We start from the raw sequence: 25,155 nt of genomic DNA, 5'->3' as shown, positions 1-25,155 counted from the left end.
ACCATATTGCACTTTGTTCCAGTCCATAAACATTGTAGTTTGACTGGAAGAAAAAGGCGAAGACTTTGGAAAACTACATCTCCCAGGATTCTGCGCGATTTAAATGGTATCAAACAGGATTAGTTTGGCAATGTGGATGCACCTTCAGCTACAACAGAGGTTAAAACCAAAATCCCATAGTACAGATGGGTTTAATGGAGTAATAATAACAGGTAAAATTACCTTCCCTTGTAAGTCAGTGGGCATCAAAATAAGACTTCCACTTGAGCAATATTTAATGGTTATTGATTTTATTTAAAAATATATACATTGAGCATAAGCAGTTATGAGTCATTGTCTCAGAAGCTCCTGGCTCGAAATATGAGCCAAGAGGGGAAGGTATATATTGTGCCAAGTACAGAGGGTGCTATATAGAAATGAATGATTGAATTAATTAATAATTGGATAAATAAGGATGAGTCGGTCAGTTGAAACTGATTGCAGTTAATTCTGTTTCAATGTCTATTTATTTCTAGACTTTAAATTGTACTGAGATGCTTTTAATGAGTCTCCTTGAGGAGAGAAAAAGCAGGGTCTAAATAAACATAATAATAATAATAATAAGAAGAAGAAGAAGAAGCAGTAGCAGCAGCAGCAGCAGATCCCAAATGTAGACTCTGCAAGGAAGCAGACGAAACAATAGATCACATCCTCGGCTGCTGCAAGAAGATTGCACAGACAGACTAAAAGCAGAGGCATAACACCGTTGCTCAGATTATCCACTGGAACTTGTGCCACAGACACCATCTGCCTGCGACAAAGAACTGGTGGGATCACAAGCCTGAAAAAGTTACGGGAAATGAACATGTCAAACTACTCTGGGACTTCCGAATTCAGACTGACAGAGTTTTGGAGCATAATACTCCTGACCTCACAATCGTGGGGAAAAAACAAGTATGGATCGTGGATGTTGCAATCCCAGGCAATGGCAGGATTGAAGAGAAACTACTGGAAAAGCTGACACGATATGAGGATTTAAAGATCGAACTGCAAAGACTGTGGCACAAGCCAGTCAAGGTGGTCCCAGTGGTGATCGGCACACTGGGTGCAGTGCCTAAAGACCTTGGCCTGCACTTAAACACAATCGGCGCTGACAAGATTACCAGCTGCCAGCTGCAAAAGGCCACCTTACTGGGATCTGCATGCATTATTCGCCAATACATCACACAGTCCTAGACACTTGGGAAAGGTCTGACCTGTGATCCAATACAACAGCCAGCAGAGTGATCTGGTTTGCTGTGTTGTTGTGTTAGGCGATCCCTTGTTGGCTGAGTAGGATAGTCTTCCAGGATCAGTGTGCTGGTGGGTCCGTAGGTGACTGTGGAGCCCTATTCTTGATCTGCATCTTCTCCTGCAGTGAGGGCATTGGTTTCCAGGTGGAAGGCGGTCCCGGTCAGGGTTGGCTTGACGCGCCTTCCTCTTGGCACGTTTCTCTCTTTTGCCCTCCATTCATGCCTCTTCAAATTCTGCAACACTGCTGGTCACAGCTGGCTTCTAGTTAGAGCGTTCAAGGGCCAGGGCTTCCTACTTCTCAATGTCTATGCCAGAGTTTTTAAGGTTGGCTTTGAGCCCATCTTCCATTTTTTTAAGTGGTTTTTGCACTACAAATAAGATATGTACAGTGTGCATAGGAATTCATGTTTTTTTCAAATTATAATCCGGCCCTCCAACAGTTTGAGGGACTGTGACATGGCCCTCTGTTTAAAAAGTTTGAGAACCCCTGTTGTTGTGTATTAATAATAATAATAATAATACTTACTTACTTACTTAGGCGATCTCTCATGGTCCGAGGATGATGGTCCTCCAAGAGTGGTAACCTGGGGGTGGATCTGTAGGTGGCTGTGGACAGAGGCGGCCCTAGGTAATTTTCAATAGTAAGCAAACAGTATTTCCCCCCCCCCCCCCCCAACCAATCACTGATATATGTTTTCTGTTCGCTGTGGGAGTTCTGTGTGCCATGTTTGGTTCAATTCCGTCATTGGTGGAGTTCAGAATGCTCTTTGATTTTAGGTGAACTATACATCCCAGTAACTACAACTCGCATATGTCAAGGTAAATTTCCCCCCAAGAGCACCTCCAGAGTGCCCCTGGGCAAAATCAACAATACTGCAAAGGCTTACTTTGCATAATGAGTTGAGCCGCCCCTGGCTGTGGAGCCCTATTCTTGACCTGCATCTTCTCCCACAGTGAGGGCATTGGTTGCCAGGTGGATGGCGGTCCTGGTCAGGGTTGGCTTGACGCGTCTTCCTCTTGGCACATTTCTCTCTTTTGCCCTCCATTCGTGCCTCTTCGAATTCTGCAGCACTGCTGGTCACAGCTGGCTTCCACTTAGATCGCTCAAGGGCCAGGGCTTCCTAGTTCTCAGTGTCAGAGTTTTTAAGGTTGGTTTTAAGCCCATCTTTCAATCTCTTTTCCTGTCCATCTTGTTGTGTATCAATAATAATAATAATAATAATAATAGATACATAGCCACTTTGTGTCTCATTGGAGAAAAAAATGAGGTATAAATAAACATATAATCATGAAAATAATAATAATACACTCTTTTTTTGGTCATGTCAGGAGTGACTTGAGAAACTGCAAGTCGCTTCTGGTGTGAGAGAATTGGCCGTCTGCAAGGACGTTGCCCAGGGGACGCCCGGATGAATTGATGTTTTTATCATCCTTGTAGATTAAACCCCTGTGCGGGCAGGACTGAAGACCGACAGGTCTCAGGTTCGAATCCAGGGAGAGGCGGATGAGCTCCCTCTATCAGCTCCAGCTCCTCATGTGGGGATATGTGAGAAGCCTCCCACAAGGATGATAATACACTCTAATACGAATAGATGCATAGCTGCTTTGTGTTCTCATTGTGGGGAGAAAAAGCAGGGTATAAATCAACATAAACATAACAATAATGGGGGAAAAAACCCCAAACTATTTCACCTTGTGCATGATGATAATGGTGATTATATTAACAATACACAATTTAATGTTGCTGTTTTATTATAGAAAGTATCTTTTGCCCCAGATAATTATTATTACTGATTGTAGTTACCAGCCCAGGCCAACTTGGGCCCTCTGGGTGTTTTGGACTACAACTCCCACAATTCCTAACAGCCTACCGGCTGTTAGGAATTGTGGGAGTTGTAGTCCAAAACACCCAGAGGGCCCAAGTTGGCCCATGCCTGCTACAGCTGCATTGAGCCAGGTGTCAGTTCTGTGCGTGAGCCTCAAGAGGGCTTTGCAAAGGCGTTTTCAACGGGAGCCTCGTTGGCGCAGTAGGCAGCGCGTCAGTCTCATAATCTGAAGGTCGTGAGTTCGAGCCTCACACGGGGCACGCCCGGAATATTTTGTGTCTACACTAAATAAATGCAATTGGAACTAAAACTCCTTTTTTTCCCCTCTTTCTCTAATTTTTTTCGAATTTTTGGCAAAAATATTGCACCAGAAATTATTCCGCATGAGTAGGCCTAGAGGTGGGGCTCTCCTTGTCCATCAAAGCCTAGGGGCGTGGCCTTAGTGAGTATCACCCAATCACTGTTCCAAGGGGGCGTGGCCTTATTTGACAGACTATGCCTCTGACGTCAGGAGGAAAAGACTAATCATGGAGATTAGCGGAAAGCTTGGGCCAATAGCAACGCGTGTGAGAGAAAAAACGGTGAAGAAAGCGCTGGGCTGCGATTGGTCAGAGAGGCCACTCTTTATCCCGCCTCTGTCCAATGATTGGTTTATAGGGTGAGGCCGCATTGTTGCGATTGGTCGAAGACAGTATTGTGGGGCGTGGCTGAGGAGAGCTGCTTGAGAGAGACAGAAAGAGAAATGGGGGGGAAGAGGGAGGCGAGATATGATTGGGCGAGAGGAAAGAAAGAGGCGGGAGTTATGCAATGATTGGACAACAGGATTAGCCGGCCTCTTGTAATTGGCGAGAGAGAAAGAGAGAGAGAGAGAGAGACTAAAAAGAGTAAGGCGAGATATAATTGGTCGAGACGGTGAGGCGGCGTGCTATGATTGGTCAGTACCATTTTGCTTCACTTGGAGGGTTGGGCCGCTCAGGAGACAAAAAAGGGGGGATATAGATCGCCTGTGATTGGACATGAGGGCGAGGCTGCTCTTCTGTGATTGGTGGCGAGTTAGCCGGCGTGCTATGATTGGCCGGTACTATTTGGAGGGCGGGACCCCTCACTAGCGACAGAAGGGCAGTAATAGAAAGAGAAGGGAGGCGGGAGCTGCGCAGTGATTGGACAATAGCGTTCTCCGGCGTGCTACGATTGGTCGGTGCTATTTGGCTTTCCCCTTGGAGGGCGGGACCACTCACGAGAGACAGAATATTTATTTATTTATCCTGTCAGAGCAGCCAGTCCATTATATTACATTTCTAACATAACAAAGCAAACAAACAGAAAAATACACAACTTGTGAGTTTGGTAGCTAGTTAAATGTCGTTTGACCAGTATCTGGCCACTTGGAGTGCTTCCGGTGTTGCTTCAAGAAGGTCCTCCATTGTGCATGTGGCAGGGCTCAGGTTGCATTGCAGCAGGTGGTCAGTGGTTTGCTCTTCTCCACACTCGCATGTCGAGGATTCCACTTTGTAGCCCCATTTCTGAAGGTTGGCTCTGCATCTTGTGGTGCCAGAACACAGTCTGTTCAGCGCCTTCCAAGTCGCCCAGTCATCTGTATGCCCAGGAGGGAGTCTCTCATTTGGTATCAGCCATTGGTTGAAGTTCTGGGTTTGAGCCTGCCACTTTTGGACTCTCGCTTGCTGAGGTGTTCCAGCGAGTGTCTCTGTAGATCTTAGAAAACTATTTCTAGATTTAAGTCGTTGACGTGCTGGCTGATACCCAAACAGGGGATGAGCTGGAGATGTCACTGCCTTGGTCCTTTCACTATTGGCTGCCACTTCTCGGCGGATGTCAGGTGGTGCAATGCCGGCTAAGCAGTGTAATTTCTCCAGTGGTGTAGGGCGCAGACACCCCGTGATAATGCGGCATGTCTCATTCAGAGCCACATCTACTGTTTTAGTGTGGTGAGATGTGTTCCACACTGGGCATGCGTACTCAGCAGCAGAGTAGCACAGCGCAAGGGCAGATGTCTTCACTGTATCTGGTTGTGATCCCCAGGTTGTGCCAGTCAGCTTTCGTATTATATTGTTTCTAGCACCCACTTTTTGCTTGGTGTTCAGGCAGTGCTTCTTGTAGGTCAGAGCACGGTCCAGAGTGACTCCCAGGTATTTGGGTGCGCTGCAATGCTCCAGTGGGATTCCTTCCCAGGTGATCTTCAGAGCTCGGGATGCTTCTCTGTTCTTGAGGTGGAATGCACATGTCTGTGTTTTAGATGGATTAGGGATCAGCTGGTTTTCCCTGCAGTAGGCAGTAAGAGCACCTAGAGCTTCGGAGAGCTTCTGTTCTACGGTCTCAAAGCTCCCTGCTTGAGCAGTAATGGCACGATCATCAGCATAGATGATGCTCTCTGTCCCTTCTGGCAGTGGCTGGTCATTTGGGACAGAGACAGAATGGCGGTTATAGAAAGAGAAGGGAGGCGGGAGCTGCGCAGTGATTGGACAATAGCGTTCGCCGGCGTGCTATGATTGGTGGGTGCTATTTGGCTTCCTCCTTTGAGGGCGGGACCACTCACGAGAGACAGAAGGGCGGCAATAGAAAGAGAAGGGAGGCGGGTGCTGCGCAGTGATTGGACAATAGCGTTCGCCGGCGTGCTATGATTGGTGGGCGCTATTTGGCTTTCCCCTTGGAGGGCGGGACCACTCAGGAAAGACAGAAGGGCGGCAATAGAAAGAGAAGGGAGGCGGGAGCTGCGCAGCGATTGGACAATAGCGTTCGCCGGCGTGCTATGATTGGTCGGTGCTATTTGGCTTTCCCCTTGGAGGGCTGGGCCACTCAGGAGAGAGAAAAAAGGGCGGATACAGCTCGCCTGTGATTGGACATGAGGAGGAGGCCGCTTTTCCGCGATTGGCGGAGGGCGAGGCAGCTCGCCGGCGATTGGCTGAGGCGTGGGCGGGGCCGCGCGCGTGCCGGCTTCCCTGTCAGTCGCGGCGTTGACAGCCGTGAGGTGAAGTTGGCGGGTGGGCCATGGCGGTGTGCGCTCGCCTCTGCGGCGTGGGCCCGGTGAGGGGGTGCCGGCGGCGGGCGGCGCAGCGGAAAGGGACCTCCGGGGACAGCAGCGAGCCGGACACTGACCCGGAAGAAGGCGGCGGTTGCGGCGACGGAGGAGGGGAGGCTTCGGAGGACGAGGCCCGCGAGGAGCGCATCGAAGGCCCCTCGCCCGCGGCCCCCCGCCGGGCCCCGCTCTCGCTCCTCGAGCTGCCCCCCGAGCTCCTGGTCCAGATCTTCGGCTCCCTGCCCGGGCCTGATCTGCCCAGCCTTGCCTGCGTCTGCACCGCCTTCCGCCGCCTCCTCCGCACGGACACCATCTGGCGGCGCCGCTGCAAGGAAGGTCGGTAGGCCGCGACAGGCCGGGGACTCGCCTAGCTCCTTCCCCCGTCGCTCTGGAGCAGGCCCGCGCCAACTTGGGCCCTCCGGGTGTTTTGGACTCCAACTCTGGCCCCTTCCTTTCCCTCCTCAGCCGCTTAAGCGGAATTTTGGGAGTTGAAATCCAAAACACCAAGAGGGAGGCATTGCCCCGGTTGGCCCGCGCCTGCTATTATTATTTTATTATATTATTTCTCCCCGGAAAGGAACTCAAAGCAGCTTAACACGAAAGCATCACAGAGATACTGTATATACTCGAGTATAAGCCTAGTTTTTCAGCCCCTTTTTTAGGCCGAAAAAGCTGCCCTCGGCTTATACTCCAGTCAAAGTTGTTTATTACTTTACTCTGTTATTACTATTATTTTTATGACATTTATTATTTTACTCTATTATTATTTTATTACATTTATTTTACTCTATTATAATTATTACTACATTTATTATTAATAATAATAATAAATAGAGGAAAATAACTGTAATAAAATAATAATAGAGTAAAATAATAAATGTCATAAAAATAATAGTAATAATATTACTATTAGGTAAAGGTAAAGGTAGTCCACTGACATTAAGTCCAGTCATGTCTGACTCTGGGGTGTGGTGCTCATCTCCATTTCTAAAGCCAAAGAGCCAGCGTTGTCCATAGACACCTCCAAGGTCATGTGGCCAGCATGACTGCATGGAGCGCTGTTACCTTCCCGCCGGAGCGGCACCTATTGATCTACTCACATTTGCATGTTTTCAAACTGCTAGGTTGGCAGAAGCTAGGGCTGACAGCGGAAGCTCACGCCGCTCCCTAGAATCGAACCTGCGACCTTTTGGTCATCAAGCTCAGCAGTTCAGTGCTTTAACCCACTGCGCCACCAGGGGCCCCCAGTGGCCCCCTAATATTACTATTACTACTATTAATAGTAATATTACTATTACTATTATTATTACTACATTTATTGAGCCCCCAGTGGCGCAGTGGGTTAAAGCCCTGTGCCGGCAGGACTGAAGACCGACAGGTCGCAGGTTCGAATCCAGAGAGAGGTGGATGAGCTCCCTCTGTCAGCTCCAGCTCCCCAAGCGGGGACATGAGAAAAGCCTCCCAAAAGGATGATAAAAAATATCAAATTATCCGGGTGTCCCCTGGGCAACGTCCTTGCAGACGGCCAATTCTCTCACACCAGAAGCGACTTGCAATTTCTCAAGTTACTCCTGACACGACAAAAAAACCCCTACATTTATTATTTTTATTATTGCTGTTATTACATTTGCATTATTTTACTCTATTATTATTTTATTACATTTATTCTACAGTATTATTATTATTACATTTATTATTATTTCTATTGTTATTACATTTATTATTTTACTCTATTATTGGCATTATTACATTTGCATTATTTTACTCTATTATTATATTATTACATTTATTTTACTCTATTTATTTTTATTATTTTTATATTTATTATTTTACTTTATTATTGTTATTACATTTATTATTTTACTTTATTATTATTGGAAGGATACATAAGCACATTTACACTGAAAAAGGTTAGAATAATGGTTTAATCAAAGCTGGTCAGTCTTATTTTAAATTACAGTTTTATGTAAACATTGAAAATCATTTTATTTATTTTATTTATTTCTTATTTCGTGTACTTCTACCCTGCCCTTCTCAACCCCCGAGGGGGGACTCAGGGTGGCTTACAAACAGACACAATTTGATGCCTACACAATAATACAAAACGTATAAAAACAGCAGTTAAACAATTATAACAATTAAAACAATCAATATGTATCACAATCAATAACTAATCTCATGCTCAGAGTTCGCCAACTCAGAGTCCATTCCACATTGTCTATTCCTGTCCGTCGTCGTAGTCCTTTTTTTATCTGCCAGATTGCCCAAACGCCTGGTCCCAAATCCATGTTTTTAATTTCCTTCTAAAGGAAAGGAGGGATGTCGCTGATCTAATTTCCCCAGGGAGTGAGTTCCCCAGGTGAGGGGCCACCACTGATAAGGCCCTGCTCCTTGTCCCTGCCAATCTCACTTGTGATAGAGGTGGGGCCAAGAGCAGCCCCCCCCCCCCCAGAAGATCTTAAACTCCGAGGTGGGACTGTTTCCTATTGTTTGAGGAAACCTACTGTTTTCTCAATTAATGTAATTTTATTGGTGTCTATATTTATTTTGTATTACCAGTAGCTGCTGCATTTCCCACCCCCGACTTATACTCGAGTGAATAAGTTTTCCCATTTTTTGTGGTAAAATTAGGTGCCTCAGTTTATATTCGGGTCAGCTTATACTCGAGTATATATGGTGTATATGCACACACACACATCATATACATATCTAAGCCGATCTGTATAAATCGAGGTGTTCCTTTCCATTTTACTTAAGCTGTGGAGAGTACCGCATATTAATATATCATATAGAGGGATCAAGAGAGAGACGCTGAATATTTATATATAGCAGTGTTTTTTATTTCTCTGGTTATGCATGTTAAGCTAAGCTGCTGAACTTGCTGACCGAAAGGGTTGTGGTTCGAATCTGAGGAGCAAGGTGAGCTCCTGCTATTAGCTCCAGCTTCTCCCAACCTAGTAGTTCGAAAACGTGCAAATGTGAGTAGATCAATAGGTATCACTTCGGTGCTCCATGCATTCTCTTCGGCTTAGAAATGGAGATGAGCACCACCCCCCGAGTCGGACACAACTGGACTTAATGTCAAGGGTAAACCTTTACCTTTATATTATATGTATAATACATTATATGTAAATTATATGCACTTTTCTCTTTCTCAGTGTATACATGATAAGTAAAGTAAAATAGCTATACATTTATTCACACACATATATGCATATGTATATCACACATATCTATATATAGAGAGCATATATATATATATATATATATATAATATACATATATAAGCACATCTGTATAGATAGGAGCCCCCGGTGGCGCAGTGGGTTAAACCCCTGTGCCGGCAGGACTGAAGACAAACAAGTCGCAGGTTCAAATCCGGGGAGAGCGCGGATGAGCTCCCTCTGTCAGCTCCAGCTCCTCATGCGGGGACATGAGAGAAGCCTCCCACAAGGATGGTAACATATCAAAACATTCGGGCGTCCCCTGGGCAACGTCCTTGCAGATGGCCAATTCTCTCACACCAGAAACGACGTGGAGTTTCTCAAGTCGCTCCTGACACGACAAAAAAATCTTTATTTTAGAGACCAACCTTCTGTTTGACTAAAGCTTTAGAGACAACCACATATAACATTAATATATATAATATATATGCACACACACACATATATGCTCAGTCTTATCTGTATATATGTGTGTGTGTGTGTGTATACATATATATATATACACACACACATATATACATATATTAATGCTATGAATGTTACTCTCCATATATATATGTATATATACCATATTTCTTCCATTCTAAGATGCCATCGATTGTTGGACACACATTAACTTCAGTTTCCCCAATAGCAAAAAGCTTTATATAGACAAATTAAAACACACCTGCAATTCTAAAGCTCACCCTGTTTTAAGAGATGTGTTTATGAGAGGGGGCATCTTAGGATCAAGGAAATGCAGTGTATACGTTAATGCCATGTGCAGTCCTCTCCATATGAAAAAGGGTATCGTGGGGCACTTGGATCTGTGCAAAGTAAGGGAAGTTAGATAGTGTCAGGCCTCTGAAATGTGCTGTAGGTAAAAAAGTATCAAGGGCTGGGTCTTTTGTTCCTCGGGACAAATAGATTATTTTATTATGACAACAGTTACCATAGACTAAAAACAACATCATAATGCAAACAGTTTCTGTTTACAAAAGCTTTTGCCCACAATATATTTAAGGTGTAGTTGTAAGTTCATCTGTTTCTTGCTGCAAAAGCCTCAAAACCAATAGTAACATCATCTTGAGCATGTATATATGCTCAAGATACTGTTACTATTTTTTTAAAAAGCAGTCCTAAATGAAAAGTGGTTTCCCAACTTGGGAGCACACACATAAGGTTTTGTTGTTGTCGTTTTTTCAAGTCAAAGCACTGGATCATTTAGAAAAGAGTGTTTTGATTTTTAAAGGCAGTGGTCTGTCAATATGTACACTTAATTGACACTGTGGGTTTTGGTTACAAAGGGGTTTTTGTCACAAAGTTTAACATCATGATGACTGAGAAATGAGTCTGCAGAGAGATCTTGTAGTATCTTAGAGACCAACCGAGACCATCCCTTTTGTCAATGGGATGGGGCAACAGAAGACAGGTGTATGGCTTAACTGGCAATTGGCCTTGCCTAAGGCAAGCATCTGATTTACCTGAATTTGTTCTGTAGGTTTGTAACAGTGTGTTTCAAAGGAGCATACACAAGCCTCAAAGCAAAATAGACAAGATGAATCACAAAGTTACTGTCTTTAACATCCCTAGTTTCTTTTGATTTGGAAATCTAAATGCAGTCAGACTGGATGAAGGAATACTAGATAATAACATGAACTTTCAGATATGGCTAGGAGGGAATGTTGCTTGAAATCCTTTGACTGAATTCATAGTAATGGTCTGGATTGTGTTCTGACTATTGTGTGGTAGATTACAAGACTAAATGGACCTAACCCTGAATCCTAAAGAAGGAGAAATGTCCTTGTCATGCCATGCACAAGAAGAATGGAGAGTTCGTGTTCTTTATTTCATTGCAATTTGAAGACTGGGTTACCATTTCAGTCATTTTGAACTTCCTGGTGAAGACTGCCCCTCTCTTCTTCGTCCCTCTCTTCTGTTTGGGGCACAAAGTTGTCATGTGTGGTGGGTTCTGCCTTAAAACAAGAGACTCTGTTTCTTCTAGTTTTGTCATTGTATTCTTAGTAAACACTTACTGTTGTCTGCAAACGAGTGGCTGGGGATGGCACGGAAACATCGTGGTTCCAGCCTCAAGAATGAATGGGCAATATCGGATCAAAGAGGGAAGTCAGGAAAGGAAAATCAGGGTGAGTTAGAAAAACTTTAGTTGTGGTCAGGTAAGGTAACAGATACATTTATCAGAGGGGACTTTGTTTAGAAACAGATATCTCAGTCTTACAAAAAGAAAAAAGAAGAAGAAGGTGGTCAAAAAGGAATCTTAGACCCCAGAACAAAAGATCTAGGGTGCAGCCAGATTTTTCTGTGTCTAGTTTGAAATAGACCGCAAAACTTCTACTCATTATTCAGTTCATTTGCTGACAAATGATAGATTTCCATTTTGTTCTTACTATCACAAATACATTTGTATATTAGTGCAAAATCATTATATAAATCAGGTGTATACAGCTATGACCTTGGAAGCTAAGAAGACCCCACCAACAACCAGAAACATTGACCTCTTGGCCATTTTAATCTTGCAAATTTTGTAAGTAGAAGAAACGATTAATAGAGGCTGGTGGTCTCTGTTTGGCAAAATATATGTATATGAAAAAGTCTGTCCAGGTGTTTATGACATCACTGCCCACCACCTAAGTACGGCATTTGAAAGAGAAAACCACAGGCATAAAAATATATTTCCATGTGTGTAATGTGAAAAAGTGATGGGAACAGTAGTAGAAAGTTGTAGGGGAAAATAGCTCAGTTGGTATATAAATCTCCCTTCTGACATTCAGATTGTAGGAAATGGGATAAAGCCTTTGTGCAGAGGCTACCCTCACTGTTGGTGGTGTTACCTTTCCATTGTCTTCCCACCCCATTTTTGTTCAGAAATTGCAAACATTACAAATCAAGGGAGCATTTCCTATTGTAGTCAGTGCCCAACTGAACATTTCCTCGCAAGGTGACATTCTGTTCTGTGCTTTCTCCTTCCATTTAGCATTGCATTTGGAGCTGTGCCCATTCGTGAGCGGGCCTATTCCCTCTCTCTTAAAAGTCCATGGCAGCAGGTATGAGGTCATGCGTTTTAGACCTGCAAGAGAAAACTTTGGGTGGCAGGAGAGTGAACCTCGGCGTGCAGCCGGCGTCAGTCTTTGTCTGAGGTGGAGTCTTTGGGCATATTAAGGATGCTGTCTGCAGCAGTAAAGGATAGCTTCTTATTTATGTGATAGCTCCGCTGAGGGAGATGTGCCAGCATTGACTCATCCCTCTGGACAGGGTGCAGCTTGGAACACTCTAAATTGATTTTTACCATCCTATTGCTTCAGACTGCTGCAGTCTTCTTTGCCCAAGATGATTTTGGACAAATGCCATTTTATGCTGTCATAGTTTTCTGGAGGTGAGGATAAACAGGGGTGTCCCTTCTAGGACTATTTAGTGTCAAGGCACTTGTTCTACCATGCCTCTCTGTTGCTCTGAACTGTTGAGGGTTCTGTTCTAAAGCAGGCATGGGCAAACTTCAGCTCTCTAGCTGTTTTGGACTTCAACTCCCACAATTCCTAACAGCCAGTAGGCTGTGAGAGTTGGAGTCCAAAACACCTTTAGGGCTGAAGTTTGCCCATGCCTGTTCTAATGTCTTTTCTGTAGTGAAAAGCAGTCTGGACTGTCTGTTTCTGTGCACGTAGTATTTGGTGAATCTTATGACATAGGTTTTTTGAAGTGTCTAAGGATTTGATGGTCTACTTTCCTTAGGTAATTGATTAGCCATTGAGCTATGATAAACTTCAGAAGATTGGATCCTTTGTGTGTCTTATCACCCTAAGGTTGGTTACTTAATCACTCCTAGCTAGGCTTCTCTTAAAGCAGATCCATCCTTGTTTAGGTTTGTACTATCCCCAGTAGTATTTCCCTATTCAACTTTAATCTTGAAGGAGATAAACCTCAGACTTTTCTGTATTTCCAACATATTTCTTCTACTTCAAAGTTTCTACTGGAATTCTGTGATGCGTTGGTGTGTGTGTGTCACTAAAATAGAGAAAGTGCGTGTGTGTGTATTAATAGGAGGGAAGTCTGACCGAAATAATACATTTCTCAACAGAATACACTTTCTGGGAACTTGAATTTCACATTACTTACTAAAACAATGACCTAATTTGAACATATATTGAAAAAACCACAGCTCCCAGCTTTTTCCCCCCTCATATCAGGAGCAACTTGAGAAACTGCAAGTCGCTTCTGGTATGAGAGAATTGGCCACCTGCAAGGATGTTGTCCAGGGGATGCCCGGATGTTTTGATGTTTTACCATTCTTGTGGGATGCTTCTCTCATGGGGAGCTGGAGCTGACATAGGGAGCTCAACCCGCTCTCCCTGGATTTGAACTGCTGATGTGTCAGTCTTCAGTCCTGCTGGCACAATAGTTGAACCCACTGTGCCACCGAGGGCTCCTGAATTGTGATAGAAGGAAGATGAGATTTTTTTCCTTTTCTCTTTTTAAAGGGATTATCTGAACTTTCTCACAGTACTTCTTCCATATGCCTACTCTTCTTTTGGCAGCTTTGTCAGGGATGGGCAGTCAATTATTCCTTAGGCTCCAATGATATGGAGCCTAAATCCAGTTGTTAGTCTAAGTAGATTAGATTTATTGAATCAGCAAGAACCTGTTAAATAAACGCCTACATGAAGTCTGTTGATTTATTTGTTATTGCATGCCTCTAAGTCTGTTCTGACTTATTGCAACCCTTCCAATTTGTTCGTAGAGGGTTTACTTTAGCTTTCCTCTGCAGATCAAAGAATGTGACTTGCCTTAGTTTACCCAGTGGGTCCCCGTGGCAAGCAGGGAATTGAGCTTGAATCCTGAGTGGGGATCTAGACAGAGAAATTAACGTACAATAGTGTGGCTCCCTCCATTATCCTCAAATGGCACATTTTGTTGTAGATCCTCTTTCAGATGTGCGTCCAGAATAAGTACTTTGTGTGCTGAATTTTTAAATGGCTTCTGCAAGTCAGAAGCTGTTGGAACAAATTAGAATTCATGAAGCGGCTGCAAATCCTCCCTTCCCCCAGCCGTGCCTCATGTTTTCTAGATGAGCATCATGTCAGATGATTCTCTGGTGTCTGATATCTGGCAGGTGCTGGACATGTAAAGCGACTGCTTTAATCCCCTACTCTAGAAAGCTGGTCTGGTTTTAGCTAGTACATCCAAAGCCTGCAGCACAAATGACTTGGATTGTTCTTCAAACCACCAGGCAGGCATTTGATCTGTTCTGACTTCGCATACTTTCTGTTTTGCCCTATATTTCTGCACTACTCTCCCATATCTGTGGACCTTGCAAGAATTTTTTCCAATTGATCCATTTGCTAACTTCTAAAAATTGCTTTTCTGTTTTAAACAAATGGCAGAAAAGGCCATGTTTATGTGCATGTCTCTATACTGGGCATAGACAAAATTTCTAGCTTGGGGCCCGTATGGTGGATTGGAGCAGGGTGGGTGGGCTGGGAGGAAGCTCTCCCCAAGCCCCCTCCCTGCCCTTTCCTCCCCTTCCTCTTCTCATTTGGAGGAAGGAAGTGAAGGAATAACGAGAAAGGCTTGGGTCCCAAAAAGGTTGTCCTTGATCAGGATGAGATGGTGGACGGGAGAGAAGTGTACCCATGAGACCTCATATTGCCTACTCCTGATATAGAATCCTAGAGCTAGAAGAGACCCCCAAGGGCCATCCAGTCTAACCCCCTGCCATACAGGAAGGCACAATCAAACCACTCCTGATAGACAGCCTCTGCGGAAAAGCCTCCAGAGAAGGAGACTCCACCACACTCCCAGGCAGCCTAGGCCACTCTCCAGGAAGTTCTTCCTAATCTTTTCAGTCCAATCTCTTTCCCTGCCATTTGAACCCATTGTTCCTTTCTTGTGCCCTGGCCTCCAGAGCAGCAAAAAGTCAGTTTTCTCCCTCCCTCCTCCTCCTCAATGGGACACCCTTTGAAATCTTGAAACATGGTTCTCATGTTCCCTCCTTCTCTTCTCCCAGCTAAACATTCCCCAGGATGAAAGGAGGAAGGAAAAAGAGAAGGAAGGAATGGAGGAAGAGGAGGATGGAAAGGTGGAAGGAAATGGAGGAAGGGAGGGAGCAAAGAGAGATGGAACGAAAGACAAAAGGGAAGGAAGAAGAAAGGGAGAGAGGGAGAAAGGAAGGATGAAATGGTGGAAGAGAAGGATGGAAGGAGGAAGAAAAGAGGGAAGGGCGATAGGATGGTGAGACACAGAAGGGCCTGAGAAAAGAGCCCAAGGAGCCTCATCTGGCCCCCAAGCCTGGGTTTGTCCATACCTGCTCTATATGGAAATGAGCAGCAATACACAATTAACTAAAACAGTTTGCATTGTTTAAAGAAGGAGATTAGGCTGTGCCCATATTTAAAATGTAGGATATTTCATTTGAGAAGAGTGTGTGTTTAGTATCTTGCCTCTGATGTCTACAAATGCACAATCTTTTCCTAGCCATTAAAGGAGGAAAGTCACCTGGAGAGAAAAAAAATTGAGTTCTGTGGAGGCTTCAAGACTTGTGGACTGTAGCCTGCTTTATCAGATTCGATGAAGCAATGACCTCATAGTCTTTAATTCATCTCTACTCCCATTCATGTTTACTGTTCATACAGCTTATTGTCAATCAGATAGATGGGGGTATAGTCCATGACAGACTTATGCTGCATCAAACCAAAGTGGAAGCCTGCAGGTTCAATGAGAAAGGCAGCCTTCCATTCTTGCCAAGGGACAGTAGGCGGCATTACTATCTTTTCTGTCCAATTGCAGAATATGGTGTCTGCGAGAACCTGCGGAAGCTGGAGATCACAGGAGTGTCGTGTCGAGATGTCTACGCTAAACGTAAGTGACAAGTCTATGCTCTTGCAGGAGTTGCGTTTCTAAAAGTGAACTTGCAGTCTTTAACTTGAGTGACTTAAAAGTGTCAGTCAGAGCAAACCTGCAGATCAACAGCCACAGCTTCCCTTATCTCTGAAGCCACAGTGAGCATGGTGCTCCAGAAATGTCAAGATTTCAAACAACTCTGCCTTTCTATCTCTTCTGCCATGTATTAATGGCAGAAGATTAGTAGCAGACAGCTGCTTCTGTCATGAATAACTTTTCAATAACTTTAAAGCATAGGTTCTTTTTATTGCAATTTCCAGTGTGAGAGGGTAGATCAGAACTTTTACAGAACTTTTACACAAAGAATGACATTAGACATACAGATTCTATGCAACTACATTGGATTCACAAGCACCTTATAGTTACATTGGCTAACAAACAGACAAATTAGAATTAAATTTTTATTCAGCGTTCACACACATGTACATTAATCCATCCTCATGCATCCAAATATTATCATATTCTTTTCTCCCTCCTTGGAGAAGGACCTGTTAGGCCAGATCCTGCTTTCCTGCAGCCTGCCAACGTATAGTTCCAAAACTTCCATAATGCCAAAACTTCAAAACTCCAAAATGCATCCTTTCCCTAAGGACCAGATCTCTGTTTTCCATACAGCAGAACCCGACTCCCTGCACAAAATCCAGGACTCCAAAATGCACTTCTTTCTCTTCCCTTGAGAAAGAAGGCCAAAGTGACCAGACTGCTCCCGTACAAATCTGCCAGTCTCCATATGTACACACACTCTCTCCTTCCCATGGAGCAGAACATAGCGGATGGAACAGACTCCTGCGTTCTGCTACACTTGAGAATTATTAGATTGAGTCTTTTATAAGAATATTCTTCTGATGTCATCCCAAAGTTGTAAATTAATGATAGACGTCTTCCATCCTGGCTCCATCTCAGTTTCCTGGCCAGATGTTGATTCTTCTTCTTAATTGGTGTTAGCCTTGTGTTGACTTCCTCCTTCACATAATAAATGTTGTAAACATTTCCTTAACCATTGTCACAATTATCACAATTTACTTTTCAGTTCTCATTAGCAACTTTTAATTACAGTCTAGCAAGCAGGTCATTGCAGGTCTTAATATTTTACTGGTGTTTCCAAAATTATTAGCTCCACTCATTTATTTTTCCACTCCATTCATACCCAAACATATCAAATCCACATTTATCAAATTTACATATTAAATTTTCGTGACACTTCCTCCATCCATGTTATTCAGATCTGGTAGGATTTTGCCTTGAGGCTTTGGATAGATAGGATACCAAGATTAAACAGATGACCAGCTTGTTTGGAGTTGGTTTTGAGACTACTGCAGACTGTGTGCAACCTCACACTTGACAAACAAAACCTTCCTTGCTTTGTGCACATTGTCCCTTTAGTGTGGAAATCAAAACTCCTTCTCTTGTTCATGCTTTATGTTTAGTCTCAATACCATCTTGAGTTTAGTACTGAACATAATCAGCTGCCTTAGGTAAAGCTATCACCAAGGTACATGTTGATGTGATCATCAGGATAAGCACTTGAATTGCCATTTATTTGTCTTAACTGGCAGAAAGATATCAAAATGATAGAGTCTGGGTCTTATTTGACTCATTTTAAAGAACGTTCTTACTGTGGCATCCCTTTATTAAACATTCAAGGAAATGACAACCTGACAAATTCTTTCTCATCACTTTTATTTTTGAACGCAGCATAACAATTCTTCCTCTACTTCTCCAACACATCTCAGGGTTGAAAAAGTGGGTTATAGGTGGCAAGAGAGGCTGGTAAGATGGGTACAAAACTTCTTATGCTCACCCTGCTGTGTCTGCTCAGGTATAAACCCACGGGTGAAGTCAGGGCGTTTTATGAAAATCCTTCCCGACTACGAGCACATGGAATACAGAGATGTTTACACCTGCCGTATGTACCTTCTGTTGGCAAATGCTTTCTGCACTGTGTAAGCATGGAGTGTGCTTTCCTGACTATTTAATTGGCAAACAGAGCTTCCATAGGGCCTTTGGGGACTGGATAGGTGTTGAAGGACTGGTTTGGCCACCACAGAAGGCAAATCAAGCAGAATGTCATGTATCATGTTCCGCAGTTAATGGTGGTTGGTGGTGGAAGGGGTTAACGTAAGTCTTAATTCTAAAGGGCTGAGTAATCTGTAAGTAAGAGTTTACAGGGGGGGGGGGAAATTAAGGATGGAGGCATGCAAGAGGTAGGCTGCAACTGAGTTTTACTGGTTATAAGGAGCTAGCTTGGAAACTGATATTGAGAGATCATGTTGCCAGGGCTCTGCAGGTACGCAGGCAGAGGTACACCAAAACTATTGCCCAGCTTGTGTTAAACTGTTCAGTTAAAGCAGCACTTACTGTCTGGCTGTTTTCATAGTCCAAATGTAAAACATAAAGATTTTTTTTTGTCGTGTCAGGAGCAACCTGAGAAGCTGCAAGTCGCTTCTGGTGTGAGAGAATTGGCCGTCTGCAAGGACGTTGCTCAGGGATACCCGGATGATGTGATGTTTTATCATCCTTGTGGGAGGCTTATCTCATGTCCCCGCATGAGGAGCTGGAGCTGATAGAGGGAGTTCATCCGCCTCTCCCCGTATTCAAACCTGTGACCTGTCGGTCTTCAGTCCTGCCAGCACAGGGGTTTAACCCACTGCGCCATCAGGGGCTCTAACATAAAGATAGCACTCAGCCACAGAATATAAAGCAAAGACTGATAGTAAACACCGGTGCAGATTCGAAGAACACTGCAGTCAAAGGGTCCAGTCCAGTGGTCAAACATCGAGTGTTGAATGAGTGAAGTCCAAGGATATCGAAAATCCACAAACCTAGGGGAAAACCAGCAGCATCCACCACCAAAATAGGACAAATAGTTTTCTCCTAGGATCAGTTTCCAAGTTAGCTCCTTATAACCAGTAAAACTCAGCTGCAGTCTTGCATGCCTCCACCTTTAATTGCTTTCCCCCTGAAAACTCTTATTTACAGATTACTCAGCCATTTAGAACGAAGACTTAAATTAACCCGTTCCATCACCAACTGCTAGGCTTGCCACCACCAACCACCATCAACTGTGGAACATGATACATGACACAGAAGAAGATGGGGAATTATGATAGCCATAATAGGAAGGGCAGCCAGGGCTGCGTTTCCTTTCCATTCCTTGAGTGGGGAGTCCATTTCTCTCTTCTGTTTCCACTCTTTTGAGCCAAATTCAAAAGACCTGAGATAGAAACTGCTCCAGGAGGAGCAGAAGCAATGCTAGGCTGACGAGAAACTAGCCTGTTTCACTGCACCTTCCTGCACAGACCTTTACCTTAGGGGCTGGCTGGAAAACATCCTCCTTTTCTGTGCCTCTCCAACTCCTTTTAGTCTCTTTTCCTCAACACGGTACAGAAGCAATGTGAAAGGGGCGAACCAGACTCTTGTTTCCATTTCTGCGAAGTGGAGCAGGCAAAAAGCCAATACTTGATTCCTGCTGTTCTTTAGTCTTAGCGAATTAGTTGTGGGAATTCCTCCACCAGCCTTCAGAGGCCGTGGAGGCATAAGCAACCCAAGAGTTGCTTATTCTGTCTGGATTGTGAGAAACCCCAAAGGATAATTAATGACCTCCTTCCTTTCTTAAGAACAAGCATTTGCAGTAGTGTTCTCAAAAATCCTATTTGTCCAGGGTGGCACACTGGATAGATAACAGGGTTGTTTAAAAAGTTATATTTTTTTGCCTAGTAATTGAATGGCGGAGAATGTTGCTGAAAAGCACTTAGCAAGCAGTGGGAAAAGGTATCTAACATTGCTAGGAAAAGCCCATGGGGGCATTTTCATGCTGCTTAGGTCAGCCTTTCAAGCTCTTTCTTACCCATAACTGCATTACTTGCAAAATGCAGCTAGCAATGTTGACTATGCTGCAAACGGAACTTCTCCCACATCACCAGGAACAATCCCACACCCTTGGGCCTTGAAGCGTACTGCCCGTTCCTTTTCTCCTCGTTTCTTAATTCATTGCCATGTTGTTAATGGAATATTTATGCAAAAGGGGTGTGTGATTCACAAGGAAATAAGTTGTTATCCTATCACAGGCATTTTCTAGTCATCCTCACACAAACCCGATCAGGTAGGCCAGTATTTTCTCCCCTAATTTTGGAAGCAAGGATGGCATACTTAAGTTGACTTATACGGGCCATTCTTATTAGCAGAGGCAATATCATAATTGGAGACATTGATTCAGAGCTTAAGTTTTCAAGCTGCTAAATGACAGCAGACCTCAGCATTTAGTACAGTGACTGAGTTGCTATGGTACTATGAGGACGAGACTAATGTTGAAGATCTGATTAAATGAAATCTATCTTTCCTGGGCTCTGGAACTTCCTTTAGCTTTCCTGCACCAGAATGGGAAACAAAGCTTGGATTGCGTGATCTGTGGGGTATTTTTGAAAAATTAACAAGTTGTATCAGCTGTGCTTAGGATCAGGGTTTCATGCACTCCTCTTGTGAATCTAGCCCAGGGATCCTCAAACTAAGGCCCGGGGGCCGAATGCAGCCCTCCAAGGTCATTTACCCGGCCCTTGCTTAGGATCAACCTAAGTCTGTAACGATTTGAAAGTATACAACAACAACAACAACAATCCTATCTCATCAGCCAAAAACAGGCCCACACTTCCCATTCAAATACTAATAAATTTATATTTGTTAAAATTGTTCTTCGTTTTAATTATTGTATTGTTTTAAGTGGTTTTTGCACTACAAATAAGATATGTGCAGTGTGCATAGGAATTCACTTTTTTTTTTTTCAAATTATAATCAGGCCCTCCAACAGTTTGAAGGGCTGTGACCTGGCCCTCTGTTGAAAAAGTTTGGGGACCCCTGTTCTAGCCCATAGAGCTGGAGCCCCCAGTCGTGCAGTAGGTCAATCCCTAATAATAATCATCATCATCATAATAATCATCATCTTTATTTATACCTCGCCACCATCTCGCCAACGGGGACTTGGGGTGGCTTACATGAGGCCAAGCCCATACAACAAATTACAATAAAATAAGATACAAGTTACAATAAAATAAACATCGCAGAAAAATACAGAACATATGACTACTATAAACAAAATACAAAAAAGCAGTAAACCAAACATAATGAAAGTGAGTGAGCCCTTGTGCCGGCAGGACTGAAGGCCGACAGATCAGAGGGAGAGTGTAGATGAGCTCCCTCTGTTAGCTCTAACTCCTCAACATAAGAGAAGCCTCCCACAAGGATGGTAAAACATCAGAACATCTAGGTGTCTTCTGAGCAGCGTCCTTGCAGACGGCCAAGTCTCTCACACCAGAAGCATCTTGCAGTTTCTCAAGTCACTCCTGACATGAAAAAACGTCTATGGAGCCAGCCTACTGACAACTAGAGCAGATGGCTTTTCCATTTTTGCATAACAGTTTACCAAAGGGATGGAGTTTTGTTCTAATACACTACATTGGCTGTGACCAAAAAAAGAAGCACATTGCAAAAAAGCAAAACACTTTGTGTGTGCTTGTAAAACAGTCAAGGGCAAACTTTGGCCCTCCAAGTGTTTTGGACTGCAACTCCCACAATTCCTAACAGCCTCAGGCTCTTTCCTTTTCTCCCTCAGCCGCATAAGCGGCTGAGGGGGAAAAGGAAGGGTCCTGAGGCTGTTAGGAATTGTGGGAGTTGCAGCCCAAAACACCTGGAGGGCCAAAGTTTGCCCATGCCCGTTGTAGAATATAGAAACAACTGAAATTGATATGACAAGTTGCTGAAACGCTTACTTACAACTGTATTCCTGGCAGTGTCAGATAATTGCTTACAGTGTAGATTTTGTTCTGCATAGCAAGGACATACCTCTAGGTCACGTTCCGGGATGAAGCATGTTTTGAGCTATTCTAGCTGCAAAATTGGATAATGCCTGGCCAAATGTCACAAAGGCAAGGCTAAAACAGCTGTGAAGCTGGAAATCCCTAAACAGAAATCCTGCTGTCATTGCTTCTGCAAAATTATAAAAACTATAAAAATTATAAAAAGTATAAAAATTATAAAAATTATAAATTATAAAAGCATCAGCGAGGAAGACTCTGTTTCTGCCCCTTTCCAGTCTCTGCTCCCTTTCCGTGGCCTCCAGGGCTGTTTCATAAGCTGAAGCCAAAAACAAAAAACAAAAAAACCCCAAATGATTAATTTATATTAGCCTTGAGATTTCCATGAAAGTGGGGAGGGGATTTCATCTGCCTTGCAGCCTGTACTCCTCTTCATGATGAGCAGAAACAGAATATATTAGAATAAGCAGTTTGGCGTGAGGGCTGCTGTGATTTGCATAATTCCTGCAGGGCAGAGAAGATGGGTTTTATGTTTTAGCGCCTGAGTCCCCAGAGCTCTGCTTTCCTGTCCCTTCTTGTGTGTTCTTCTTTGCTTCTGAGAATCTCCTTTCTATCTCATATCCCCTGCTCTTTTTCTTCCCCTCCTAATTCTGTAGTACTCCACCGGTACCGGCACATCCTGGGGCTGTGGCAACCGGATATTGGACCTTACGGGGGGCTTTTGAATGTGGTGGTGAGTAGTGGGACCTCTTGGATGTGATGTTGACTCTCATGTGAAGCGTTGCACTGTTTAGTGAGCTTAACCTCTCTCCTCCTAACAACGGAGGGAGTTTCCAGGCCTATGCAAAGTTGAGAAATGGCTTACAATCATCCCCCCCTCCTCCCTAAACCGATGGTTTCAAAATTGGGTTAAAAAAGGAACTGAAACCAAAAGTTGACAAACTCAGGATGTCTAAGAGCCAATTTCTTGCCCCCAGGGTGTCTTCAAGTAGTCCCCAGAGAACTTATATAATGCCCCCTTTTTTTGTTCAACAATAAATGTGAATTCTTCTTCATGGAAAAATAAGACATCCTCTGAAAATAAGACCTAGTGCATCTTTGGGAGCAAAAATTAATATAAGATACTATCTTATTTTTGAGGAAATGGTATTATTCAATAAAATTTATTTTTTTGGAGTGAAACTATGTTTGGGAGCTCTGCTTTCTTTAATAGAGCAGAATCACTATTCCCGGAAGACTTTAGGACTTTCAATTCTCCTTTGTTGATTTTGTTGGAAGGGTGCATTCAGTGTAGAAACGGGGTGTGCATGTGAGTGAACCTATGTGTTTCCCATCCCTGAATTAGAGATACTCATTTGGAACTTTACTCTAGGCAGGCAAGAGGACAGCTTTGGTCTTTGCTTGAAGAAATGGTATGGGCAGCTCTGGCAAAAAGGTTGCTCCGAAGCTCTGGAAAATATAGTTGAATAGGAGGCAGAAGGAACTCATTCAGTGGCTGCAACCCAAAGAGACCCAAACGGCTCTCACAGTCAGGAAGTTCTTCCTCATGTTCAGATGGAATCTCCTTTCTTGTAGTTTGAAGCCCTTGTTCCGCATCCTAGCCTCCAGGGAAGCAGAAAAGAAGCTTGCTCCCTCCTCCCTGTGACTTCCTCTCACATATTTATACATGGCTATCATATCTCCTTTGTGCTGGAATTATGAAAATACATGAAGAGCTGTGCAAGAGTACAGAAATCTCTTGCCTAATTTCTGCTTGTCTTAGTTGACCTTTGTTGTTTTGGTTGCTATTATCACTATGTATATTGTATTTTTGTTGTAAGCCGCTTGGAGTCCCTTTAGGAGAGGGGGTGGGATACAAATAAAGTTTATTATTATTGTTGAAGGCTTTCAAGGCCAGAATCACTGGGTTGCTGTGAATTTTCTGAGCTGTATGGCCATGTTCCATAAGCATTTTTCCTGATGTTTCGCCTACATCTATGGCAGGCATCCTCAGAGGTTGTGAGGTTATTATTATTATTATTATTATTAGTAGTAGTAGTAGTAGTAGTATTACTACTGTGGTTTGTATACAAAAGCATTTCACTCTGGTTTGCTAAAAAATGGGTTGTGTGTCTGTAAGAAAGAGAGAGCAGAAAATGGGGGGTTGAGAGGGAAGAACTGCATATTGCATTGCCATGGAACATGGCTGTATGGTTTGTTTATTTTCCTATCTCTGTATGAGTTCCCTCTTACAATTAGTTCTTCCCTCTTATCTCACCCGGAGTTTTTAAATCATTTTATGTGCATGCGGCCCGCTCTCTGTCATTATGTTTGGTTCCTATGCTCTGTGTATATTGTTTTATATGTTTTGATGCTTTATATTTTAATGTTATGTTGTTTATTTTACTGCAATTTGTATTGTTATATTGTAGTTTGTTGTTCGGGCTTGGCCTCATGTAAGCCGCTCCGAGTCCCCGTTGGGGAGATGGTGACGGGGTATAAATAAAGTTTATTATTATATTATTATTATGTTCCAGAAGCATTTTCTCCTGACATTTCACCTGCGTCTATGGCAGGCATCCTCAGAGGTTGTGAGGTTATTATTATTAATTAGTGTAGTTTGTATACAAAAGCATTTCACTGTGCGTTGCTAGGAAATGAGACCTAATTTGGATTTTCTGCCTCAAATAGTCATTGATACTTTCCTTTGGTTGTGTGCCTATAAGAAGGGTTGTGAGGGTTGTGTGCCTATAAGAAAGAGAGAGCAGAAAACCAAGGTTGAGAGGGAAGAGTTGCATATTGCATACTAGAGCTCAGGGTTGGATCCTCCTTCTTTTCCTCTCCCCACTGAGAAGAGAGCTGCCAATTTGGAGGTGCTTTTCACCTCATTACTTTGAGGCTCTGTGTGGCTCTGCTCTCTATCAGCACAGCTGTTCTCCAGAGCTTAAAGAGCCTCAGGGGGCCAAAAGAACTGGCGAATTGGAAAGTTTATATAAAATGAGCTGCTCTCCACCTCCAGGAGTCTGCATGATGAGCGGCTGAGCTGTAGCGATATGGCAATATATTACCAGAAGGCAATTATCCAGCTTTGAAGAGGGCTAACCCTGACCTCAAAGGCCTTG

At 43.5% G+C, this 25,155-nt stretch overlaps 1 protein-coding gene and 1 non-coding gene across 4 annotated transcripts in view; both read left to right on the top strand.

The window, feature by feature from the left end:
- Nucleotides 1-3,285: 3,285 nt before the first annotated feature.
- TRNAM-CAU (transfer RNA methionine (anticodon CAU)) lies at nt 3,286-3,358 on the top strand. Its single transcript has one exon. It is a non-coding gene; the product is annotated as a tRNA-Met (tRNA).
- A 2,688-nt stretch (nt 3,359-6,046) lies between these two features.
- The window catches only part of FBXO31 (F-box protein 31), a 33,850-nt gene continuing 14,741 nt past the window's right edge, over nt 6,047-25,155 (top strand). The window contains exons 1-4 of one of the 3 annotated variants that reach the window (XM_060788492.2): nt 6,047-6,468; nt 16,134-16,205; nt 18,067-18,153; nt 22,711-22,787. In XM_060788492.2, coding sequence (XP_060644475.2) covers nt 6,105-6,468; nt 16,134-16,205; nt 18,067-18,153; nt 22,711-22,787 — 600 coding nt within the window. In that variant the 5' untranslated portion in view covers nt 6,047-6,104. The remainder of the gene's footprint in view (nt 6,469-16,133; nt 16,206-18,066; nt 18,154-22,710; nt 22,788-25,155) is intronic. The other 2 variants (XM_060788494.2, XM_067471059.1) reach the window with 2 other exon arrangements.

This window comes from Anolis sagrei, chromosome 8 (genome assembly GCF_037176765.1).
Source record: "Anolis sagrei isolate rAnoSag1 chromosome 8, rAnoSag1.mat, whole genome shotgun sequence".
Classification (NCBI taxonomy): Eukaryota; Metazoa; Chordata; class Lepidosauria; order Squamata; family Dactyloidae; genus Anolis; species Anolis sagrei.
This window is presented reverse-complemented; position numbering and strand designations above follow the sequence as displayed.